Consider the following 11650-nt stretch of genomic DNA (forward strand, 5'->3'; position numbering starts at 1 on the left):
AGGATTGAGGCCAATGTAAACAAAATAAGAAAACCTCATTATTTGGAAAATAAAACCAAAACACTTTTAAAACTAACCACTGACCCATCCTGTCATCATGCGCTCAGTAAAACATTTAGCTTTCCCAGTCAAACTGGGTGTGCAAGGGACTTTTCTGCCATCACATGGCAGCTGAGAGCCCTGGGTGCTGCTTCTGCAAAAGAATCTGCTCATTATTTGTGTTTGTGCCTAGAAAGTTTAAGATCTGCACTCAGTTCTATATAAGCAACCAGATAAAACTAGAAACTCTCTCTGTTTTTGGAACTTACTGCTCCTTTGGCCAGTCCTGATGATCTCACAGTACAGGTGACTCCTTGGAGAAGCTGTCCTTTTCTCTGCAAGTGACTAGTGGCCCTTTACGTGTGACCTCACAGCCCCATGGACCGAAACACTGTAAGCACGCACCATTTCAAAAGTATGCATCCCTGGCTAACCAAAGGGGACTGTGAAACTATGTCCATTTTCTTTGCTATCTCATGTCTGTAACACCATAAAAATGAATGAATGAATGAATGAATGAATGAATATAGTAATAACATGCGATCTAAGTACCTATTTACATGTCAATCTACTTAATTTTCTTTGGAAAAACCAAACACATATAGGAGATGACAATCTGTCAAAACAATGCAATTGAAAATATTGGCACAGAGCCAACAAGCATTTGACAATATCATGTCATTTGACCCCACAGTAGTATTCCAGGTACTATATTGCCCATGGGTTTGAAAAGGACAGCCCTGTGTACAAAAGTCACTTTGGCAGCAACTACTAATAGAAAGCTGTCTAGAGCAGTGATTCTCAACCTGCTGCCTGTAACCCCTTTTGGGGGGGGGGGTTTACATAGAATCCTGTGTATCAAATATTTACTTGCAATTTGTAACAGTAGCAAAGTTACAATTATAGAGTAGAATGAAATAATTTTATGGGTGGCAATCACCAAAACATGAGGAACTATACTAAAGGGTCACAGCATTAGGGAGGTTGAGAGCCACTGCTGTGGAGTCTGATGTTGTAATCCTTGAGTCATGCCCCTTTAACACGTGCGCTGGCACTTCTCCCAGGGTCCTGCCCCTTGCCTCCAGCTATTCTAGTGCCTTTCTTCTCCTACCTGCACAGACAGATGATTTCTCCTTAAAACTGCCTGAGGAAGTTTCCTAAAGTGTAGATCAGAACTTGACATTATCATCATCAGAGAACTTCAGCAGCTTATGGCCTTCTGAGTTAACATCTGACAACCAGACTGCCCTTAAGTTCAGCAGGCTAAGAGATTTGCAGGTAAAGCAGACTTAGTGCTGTACTCTGCATCCCTCTTTCCTAGATGTTTGTTAAATATTCCTCTTCTGCCTTTCAAAAGCCCCCTTCTTCCTTCCGTATTGTCAACAGCTCTCCTTTCAAGGGGTGTGGGGCCGTCAGGGAAATGATGACTTAGCACTTCATTTGCTCTGTCACAGAAGCTGGCTTTTTTTTTTTTTTTAAAGTTTGTAAGTATTCTTGGCAGTTTTCCTGCTTTATTCTCTGACTTTATTCCTATCCACAACCTAGAAAACAACAGTGCTAGTTCTGGCTGAGATATACTACCGAAAAATCTGGTCCCTCCTTTGTAGTATCAGCACAATTTTCATTAATACTGTCTTCTCTACAGCCTCTGAAGGCAGAACTACATCTGACTCATTCATTGGTGCATTCTTAACACAGTACACATCTGAGACAAAGTAAAAGCACAACCAATAAATACTGAATGAATGATCTCTTTATAGCTTCTGTACTCTTTTACAAATAGGATGCATTAAACCGTAGGTGCTGAATTCAGTAAAGTTTTGTGTTCTAAAGCTTTTTGCTTGAGTCTAGCCTGGAGACATTAAACTCGGCTGCTTTATGAATGGTTGCAATAGATGAAGGAGACTTGTCCTCTATAAAACAATGTGTGTTTGTGATAGAGTAATTATAATTTATCAAGGATGGGCACTTCCTTCAAGCCTGATGGTGACTGCATCTATTTGTATCCATCTATGTTCCAGAGTGGCCAGCACCCTCAAACCCATCAGGCACTGAACATGCTTTTCTCATAAAGTCTACCACTGCCAAGAAGTCATACTTGCTAAGTTTGGCCACCACAAATACTTTTCTGTCCCCTCCCTTCTGTAATTAATGTTGAATGCTGAATATTTTGACAGGCTATCAACTCACTCTATGCCTCTGTAACAACAGACAGGCAACAATGGGAAGATGCAGAATAGAAATTCATGCCAGGTAACACTTTAGGAAACTTCTAAGAACAATGTACATTAACCCATTATTCTCTGACAAAGAAACCTGACAATTAAAAAGAATCTAGCTTTTGTATTAGAATTATGCACCATCTTTAAGTATCTAAGAGTAATCAATAGGCAATAAATGCAATATAAAATGAAATCTACCCTGTTTAGTAGAAGGGCATATACCATATAAATGCTATATATACCATATGAAAATTGAGTTAACATTCATTCAGTATTTATTGGTTATGGTTTTACTTTGTCTCCAGATGTGTTCTGTGTCAAGAATGCACCAATGCATGAGTCAGATGTAGTTCTGCCTCAGAGGCTGAGAAGAGGACAGTTAATTAAAATTGTGCTGATTTTACAAAGGAGGGACCAGACTTTCCAGTTGTATCTCTCAGCCAGAACTAACACTGTTGCTTTCCAAGTTGTAGATAGGAATAAAGGCAGAGAATAAGACAGGAAACTGCCACACAATTCACTGATGCCTTACCATCTATGAAGGAGAATGGTTGGCAGGACAGAAGGAAGATGGCTGACTTGTGAAAGGCTGAAAAATCTGCAATGCTTAAACAACTTTGTTTAACAAGAATTCCTGTAACAATGAACATTTTTTTCTAGAATATTGTTCTATAACACACAAAAAGTTAAGCACAAGCATTCCAAACTAAGCCCTGATTCAAAGTGCACACGAAGTAGAGATACAACACTATCTGAAGTATCAAGATTTGGCAAGGATTTGGTTGGAATCCTAGGAAAATGAAGCAAGGTGATCTCTTAAGGACATCATCTTTTGGTTTTGTCACTAACTTTCAGTTTAAAAAGCATGCTTTATCATCATTTAAGGACAAAGGAAAGTGTTTCTCATGTCTCTTAATGAAAAATGTAAAGTAAAGCATTTTATGTGTACTATGGCTTCAGAAGTCTAGTTATCTAAGTTTTATTACTAAAAGTTTTCTTCCCTTCATGTCCCCACACTCCCTAGGGATTGCACCCAAGCCTCACACATTCCAGACAGGTGTTGCACCACTAAACCCTGAAAACCTGACCATCACAGTTTCCTGCCATGCCATCCCATCTATAGGTAAATGCCAACCTCCTGGCACACTTAGCTTTCAGTGCTACGCTGGGAATCAGAGTGTACGAGACGGAAAACAGTCCACTGGTCTTCACCTTCTTCCATCTGACTTGTAGTTTCTCTCTTGAACCTTCCCATTACCCCACAAATCACAGAACTTATCTTCCTACCTCTAGCTCTCTGTCATCCAATGTCCCACATACTTCTGCTGGACTCACCTTTCAAGTTCACTGTTAACCACCTCCCTCTGACACAGTTAGGTATCTACCATCCACTTAATAAATCCAAATCAGTCTCTCCCTACCCTGACCCTTCAGTCTTAAACAATCTGATACCACCTGCCAAAACTAACATTTTATTCCCCAGCAGACATTTTGATTCAGCTTTACCAACAGTGATCTTCATTTTTCCTTATCTAAAGCAATGCCTCAAATTCACATCCCCCAAAAGATGGAGAATCTGCAATCTGAATGCTCACTAGTGAGCCCTGCACTAGAGCATTGTATGTGCAAACCCCTCAGAATAACCATATAAGATGATGACCCTGAGGCACGCCCTAACTTTTTTCTCTGATACTTGGAGTGAATGCCATACTACCAAACTTCACCAGGCAAGTGTTTCATGAACACTGAAAAATAAAATAAGTAATGCTTCTGACACAAACTGGGAAAATGTGGGGTTTGGATTTGGTATGTCCAGTGAGATGTTAGTGGGACATTCCATTAAACACATGACAAACGTTACAGAGTAGTTGCAAAAAAAAAAAATGTCTATTTTATTAAGATGTTTTGAGTTATAAAATACAATAATGGTGATAACTAACATTTATACAGTATATAGAATAGGCCAATTACCATGTTAACAGATGAGATGAAAAAATAAAATGCTCTAAGAACACTTAAGACCTATTGTGCTTGACAGTCTATATGTCCCACCCATAAACTCAACTCAGTCTAAGAAATAACTTAATAAACTATCCACAAATGCAAGCAAATAATATTGTGACTTTTATAACTACAGGCAGATTAAAAACTTACTTAATAAATCTTTATTGGACTTAAATACACTCAATATTTTTAGAAGGTTAACTTGCAACTTCTCTCAACACAAAGACAGAATGTTACTTACCTAAGTGCAGAAAACGTAAAGCCTTTTAAGCCATCTTTGCACCTAGAACAAAAATTTACAATCATAAAATGATATGTTTTAGAATATAAAGTAGTATATAAGATAGCATTCCTTCCTAAAAATGGTTTAAAGTGTGAAAATTTTTGGTAATGACCTAACCAATGAAACATACAGCAAGTTGCCTTCCACAAAACAACTAGTATACTAAAGGCTTCCTCTGGCATAGGAAGACAACTTAGGGGTCAATCCTCAGAGCCAGGGGAAGGGAGACTTAGGTCAATCTTCTAAGGGTTCCATCTGGATCTAAAATAAGGCTAAGACACTCTTCATTTCTCCTGATCCCTGGGAGCTGATTCCCTACGAAGAAGGCAGCACATCCATTCTCTGAGCTTCTCACATATGGCAATTCCTGGTTCATTAATTCAATGGGTATGGTGCAACAAGGGGCCGAGCAGGCACAGAAAGGATTCAAGTTCATTGCAACATCCCATAAAGCCACTGGTTGAGGCCAAGCAGGAGAGATAACAAGGGATAGGCACAGACTGAGACTTGGAGGAGAAGAATCCAAGTAGTATTGCTTGAACTTTCATCATTGCTGTGCAGTTTGAGTGCTTTAATCATGTTCGTTTGATAACAACACAGCCCTGGGGGTAGGCTTATGTGCATTTGTACTTTTGTGGGGGCTCAAGACCTGCAACAACCTTACCTCATGGAGGTCACAGGACTAACAGACAAATAGAATTCAGAATTCCAGGTGCACAAAGGTAGTGACAGTGATAAGGTGAATAATCAGGCAACTCTCCCTCCCATCCTCCTGTTAAATGCATTGTCTTTATCCAAGAAAGATGAAGGCTATGTTGTAATTAAGATTCTCAGATTAACAATAAGTATTTAAAATAGACTTAAAGATATTAGAAATAATCAAAGCCCTTTCTGCAAAAAGGTTATAGCCACAAGGAACCTTTAATATAATCAATCATAAAAGGATTTGGGGTATTTATTATCAAAATCTCTTGAAAAAGTGTCTTATGAGTCTTGACAGTCTCATAAGACTCGAATTTAAAAAGTACATCTTCAAATGTAAGTGGACAACTCATTCTGCTTGTCGCTTGTATGACAAGCCATAAAGAAAATGTGCGAAAACACCTTAATTTTAAAATAAAACTTACTGTATGTAACCTAGAATCTTATGAATATTTAAGCCACGTGAAGACATTTTAAAACATTTAAGGCTTATGCCAGTTAAGCAGTGTGACTGACTTAGTGGTCATGTTGACAGTGGGAAATGTAACCAAAAGTTTACATTTAGGTAATACATGACATAAATATCTACACAGAATGTGCATCAGGGTAAAAGAATTTATAAATTAAGGTAAAAGTGTGCTTGGGAAAATTACATTATTTAAACGTATATTTTTCATCAGAAGAAAGTGTTTCACAGAAATTTAAAACCCGTAATCTGGATTGGTGGGTTGGTGAAGGAGTGGGCAAGGGGCCTATTGACTAGGAAAAAGAAAGCAGGAGATCAATTAGAAGATTATGTACTTCTGGGAACAAATTTTAGCCTTTGGATACTGTTGTTAAAAGATGGCCATTTGTCTTTGTGCGGTGTTGAATAGTTAAAAGATTCTGACAACCTAGTCTAGTCGGCAAGGCATATTTGTGGCTCTGCACAATACATTTAATTGCAGACCAAACATCAAAAAGTAGTTTTTTCAAGCATAAAGGGGGCGTATACAAATGAATTTGCAATTTCATTATGATGGAAGTCTGGCTCTTCAGTAGAACCCTGTGGGAAGCACTTCATACTGATAAGGTCTTAACATGGATTCAAAGGGGGCTAGACTTTCTCCCATTAACATGTCTAAGGTTTGTTAAGGTGACTGAGGATCAAAAATAAATAAATTATTCTGAAAGAAGAATCTTTAAAATGTGGCCCCACATTTTGACACTGATTGTATTGTGCAGGTATTAACTGTGAAACATGATGTTTAACATCTATGTTAAATGTGGAAGGCTTGATATAAAGATTTCAACAAGGCAGCCCCACTAGAAAGTTCTTTACTTTGTATGGCCTTGGTGATTACAATGCAGATCAAATCAAGTCTCTAAGTATCTATTACATATTGGGTATCTACCATGTGTAGGAACTGGCTTAGGTTCCATTACGTATCCATGGACAAAAGAGCATCACATTCTCATCTGACATGCACCTTGCGAGAGAGATTCAACAAAAGTATAAGACTAAGAATAGTTGCTGTAGGAAAAAAAAAAACCTACAAGGCAGGACGGGGGAGGATCAGGCTTTTCCTTTTTGTATATAATGGGTCAAATAGTCTCTTTAAGAAGGCAATGGATGATAATCAATTCCAAACTTTAAGGAACTGTGGGAGGGAATTTCAATTTGAAGCTATAAGTATAGAGCTGTGCTGAGTGCACACAGCAGAGAGAACAGAAGTTGCTAGAACCAAGGGGAAGAGGTGAGTGACACAATGGTAGGAAATATGGCCATGGAAAACGGAGGGAGTTTCCACCACGCAGAGAGGGGCCTTTGGGCAAGGGAAGGACTTTGGAAGGATCTCAGTGGAGGAATATCTGTCTTAAGTTATATGAGAAGTATTTTGGCTGCTGAGTGGAAAACAGATGATAGGAAGGCAGAGTTAGAGGCCTAGGGAAGGTGACCACGGTTGGAAGGGAAAGGAGAAGACTGTGAATATATGTCAAGGGTGAGCAATCAAAATTCTCTGTAGTTTGAATGTAGAATAAACAAGAGATAATTTGATACTGATAGAGCTGGGTAAAAGGAAAGAACACAACAGCCATTTATTGACTTGAGAAACTGTATAGGAGTCAGGGAGAAATGAAACAAAATGAACTTTGTTTTGGTAATATAAGTGTGAGATGTGCCTGAGCTGAATACTAGATAGTGAAGGATGGAGGCAGCTGGCTATGAAGGTCTGAGGACCATGGGGGACAACTTTTTATACAGTACATAAACACAGGAGACTAGATACAATCACAAATAAGGAAACAAGTACAGATGCAGAAATGTGTCAGCTGTGCACGTGTATGTATATATTATTTACCTGTAAGCTCTAACACAGAAAAACATTTCATCAATTTCTTCAAACACTGTTACATTCTAAAATAAAGTCTCACTTTATATTCAACTACCCATAAAGCTAATGCATTCAACTCATGTATGCCTAAACTTGCTATTTAGTCTGTGCAGATCATACAAACTATCATAATTCAGCCCCTAGTCTACTTTTGCAAGGCACTGTGCTATTGTAAGGTATAATAAGAAAAAGCCAATGAAGACAAAGGAGAAAGGGGTTCTCAGCTCTGCAGCAAAAGCTTCAGTCAATCAATATTCAGTTATTATCAAAGACTACGGTTGGAACTACACTCTGCATTTCGGGAAGCACAGAGGACTAACACTTCTAAAATTATATCCCTGATTAAATGCCCAAATTCTGAGTTAGACGTATAAATAACAGTAAAAGAAACAATTCTGCACGCAATGTCTTTTTCTCACCCAAGCTTGCTTAATTCTGTGAAATGACTTCCATGAGATTCTGTGATATACTTTACAACACTTCACCAGCAGATGTCACTATAGAACCATACCTGGAAGAACTTATACCAAGGAAGCAACATTGTTGGCAAGCTTTCCTTTCAATATGCATTTCACAAGGAATTCAAAACGTCATTAAGAAAATGCTACATTATACTTTGCTAAGTTAAATAACATGATATTGGAGTTTTGATGTTTCTGTTTCTATAGTTCTGTAATTTCACAAAATTATAAAATATTTTGCATTCTGTGCAAAAACAGGATGTTGTGTGACTTGCCACTTCTGCCTCAGTTTACAGTCCCCAGAACACTGAAAACAATGAGAATGGAAATAGTATGTCTGCTCAATTTTCAACAATTCAATTAGTGTAATCAATATAAAATATTCCCTAAGTTTCACTTATAATATTTCTTCATGAAAAAAATGCATGTTATAGGAAAATCTTAATATTTACAAGAGTGCCGTAAGTACTTGAACCACCACTTCCAACCTTAGATTTAAATTATGACTCACAGGAACCAGGTGAGAGCATAGAGATGAAAAAGGAAAGACAAATTAGAAAATTTGTTTTTAAGAAACTGCCCAGAGCTCAAATGTTGAGATTTTTACTGGTGTTAGGAGAAAATAATGACCAATGATAATAACAGCCATGTATCAACACAATTTGGAATTTTTTTTTTATTGCTGTCTCATTGGTACCAAAACCACAAATTAATTTGGAATAAATATAATGGAAATTTTTTAAAGTCTAAAAACAATGAATGCATATACTTAAATGCCTCAGATTTAGGGGTCTTGATTGTTCATTGTAAAGGACACTCATGGGGTTGAAGAGATAGCTCAGTGGTTTAGAGCACTCTGCTCAGGCAGAGGATCTGGGTTCAGTTCCTGGTGTGAAGACAGTAGCTCAAACCCATCTGTCACTCTAGTTCCGGGACATGCCGACAGCCTTTTCTGACCTCCATGGGCACTAGGCACACATAAGGTGTGCAAAACATTCACAAATAGTAAATAACTGAGTAAGTAAATCTAAAACATGCAATTTTAAGTAGTTTGTTTTTAATAAACTAAATTTTTATCCTCTCAAAATAATAAAAAGTTTTGTAGTTTATTTTCTACTTCATTTTCAAAAGTAGGAATATACCTTAGTACTAAATTATAATTCAAAATATGAGATTTGACCAATAATTGTGTATTTTATTACATTTGCTTATCATGCAAATGACAAGAAAAGCTGGGATAGAACAAATTGCATTTTATATTTGTTTTCAATTTGTAATGTCTTAATCATAAATGCATATGCAAACAGGTTAAACTGAGTGCTTCAGAGTTACTACTCAGACTTCTGTGCGGTTAAAACATTACAATGCCTAAATCTACAGCACTGCAGGACCTTCTCCTTACATCTACTATTGTTTGAACAATAAGCTAGAGCCTTGCGGGGCTGGAGAGGTGGCTCAGCAGTTAGGAGCACTGTTAGCTCTTCCTGGGTCCTGGGTTCAATTCCCAGCAACCATATGGTGCCTCACAACCATCTGTGATGGGATCTGATGCCCTTTTCTGGTGTGTCTGAAGAGAGCAACAATGTACTCATCACATACATAAAATAAAAATAAATAAATAAATCTTTTTAAAAAACATAAAAATAAATAATAAAAACAAACAAAAACCAATGGAGCTTTCTTCAGCCTGTATATACCATTTAACATGAAAAATAGAATAAACCATGTGTTCTTATTGTAAGTTATACCATGCACAGTAATCTAGAGCTAGAAGAGCAACAATTAAATTGGGAAAGACTGTTTGTTTCTCCATGAGCAATCCTTACTCCAAGTAATCTCAAATAATCGCTTTGTGCATTTTCAAGTGAATCAACAATATTGCTTTTGACTCTGATAAATATTTTTTCGTACACTCATTTCATGCCTGGAGCCCTGGGGATTGGGTTGGTCCCCAAGAACCCAAAGAATGCCGCTGAGGCAGGCAGCAGTTGCAGGGAACCAAGTATGAACCTCCAAATGACTATTGTGCACTGCCTTCTGCTGTATCCCACACACAAATCAGAAACAGTTGGGCTTAAACATACAGCAACAACTCCAACAGAATCAGATTTCTCCTTAAACTTGGACAAGCTTGGGCGGCTTTTGCTTAAAATCCAAACACCAGGAAAGTAGTGTTCCAAGCTTCCTGCAACAGCTTAGAAGCCAAGAATCACCCGAAGAGAAATGTCAATAGGATACGTTTCTGTAGAGCTATGGTGGTCAAGTCTGAAGACAAAAGGAGTAGAAGGCAACTTCCAGGACCCGGACTGAAGGGCCTGGCTGCAGCTCTGAACCAGGAATGTCTGCTCGCACATGACACATTAAAGATATTAGGAGTAAGATTGAAATTACTTTTCATATAAGTCCAACAAAAATTTAACAACTGCCTCTGGGGCTTCTCAATTTTAACTTTTGGGTTTTGAAACAATTTAGTTTTGAATCAGCTACTTGAATACCTATCAACAGCTCCTAGCACTTGACCATCGCACAACACCCTTTTAATTTATTCATTCTGCTGAGCACATGGACATGATGAGCACGTGAGTCAGAAACAGAGGGCTCCAGCATCTTCTTATGCAGAGGTATTTTTAAAACTGCCACTGGAATATGAATATTATCAGGTCTATAAAAAGGCAGGGTCACTGCTGGCAGGCATGTTTACCACTTTTCCAGGAACTGCAATCCAGCAAAGGAGATGGGACATTGCTGGCACTGCTTCATCATTTATGCATTCATTCATACCCTAAATACTTACTGACAATTACTATCCACCATGCAAGTCTTCAAGTGCTGGGAACAACCAGCATCATTATCCTGCAACAGTGTCACAATCCAGAGAAGTCGTCACACAAATAAATACCAGTACCGTAGGACGGAAAGAACTGCAATATACAGAATATGGTGCTAGCAAGGCACGATGAAGGGGGATACCCAACCTTGGCTTCCACATCAAGGTCAAGGGACAACATAATGCAAATGCAGACACAGAAGAGGAGGGGATACAGACACCTTGGAACAAGAGGTAACTGGGTGTGAGGAACAGTGGAGGTTTAAGATGGCTACAGCATGGTGGTAAGGACTCAGGAAAGAGTGGCATAGACCATGCGGACATAGGGATGAATTTCACCTCTAGGAGAAAGGCCCCTTCCTATCAGGAGTAGGATGACTCACATGATCTCCCCCTCAAACTACTCCATTTTTTTAAATGTAATATCATTAGTAATATCTACTTAAGGTTCCAAAATAGTAACCCACCAACTAATTTCTATTGAAATCAACAGATATTAAAAACATCTAAAGTGTGTATTGCTCCTTTATTTTTTCTTAGATAAAAGATGAAGCCACACAGTAATCTTCATTTAATTAATAACAGTAACCTTCTTTGAATGCTTATCAAATAGTGTTAAATTAAAAACCCAAATATGGCTAAAAATAAGTCAAGACAACAGCAAAATGAACATAAGAAGGTAAAATGTCAAACTTAATTGACTATATATGTAAGTAATATTATTTTTAAAGAATAAA

At 37.9% G+C, this 11650-nt stretch overlaps 1 protein-coding gene and 1 long non-coding RNA gene across 4 annotated transcripts in view; one reads left to right on the plus strand and one right to left on the minus strand.

The window, feature by feature from the left end:
• Positions 1-11650, minus strand: part of Tmem135 (transmembrane protein 135) — a 254888-nt gene that overhangs the window by 20820 nt on the left and 222418 nt on the right. For all 3 annotated transcript variants that reach the window (XM_031387279.1, XM_031387278.1, XM_031387277.1), the window contains one exon: positions 4507-4548. In XM_031387279.1, coding sequence (XP_031243139.1) covers positions 4507-4548 — 42 coding nt within the window. The remainder of the gene's footprint in view (positions 1-4506; positions 4549-11650) is intronic.
• Positions 10817-11650, plus strand: part of LOC116102543 — an 86451-nt gene continuing 85617 nt past the window's right edge. The window contains exon 1 of the long non-coding RNA XR_004123216.1: positions 10817-11147. This is a non-coding gene — a long non-coding RNA (uncharacterized LOC116102543). The remainder of the gene's footprint in view (positions 11148-11650) is intronic.

Source organism: Mastomys coucha, unplaced genomic scaffold (genome assembly GCF_008632895.1).
Source record: "Mastomys coucha isolate ucsf_1 unplaced genomic scaffold, UCSF_Mcou_1 pScaffold21, whole genome shotgun sequence".
NCBI classification, from domain to species: domain Eukaryota; kingdom Metazoa; phylum Chordata; class Mammalia; order Rodentia; family Muridae; genus Mastomys; species Mastomys coucha.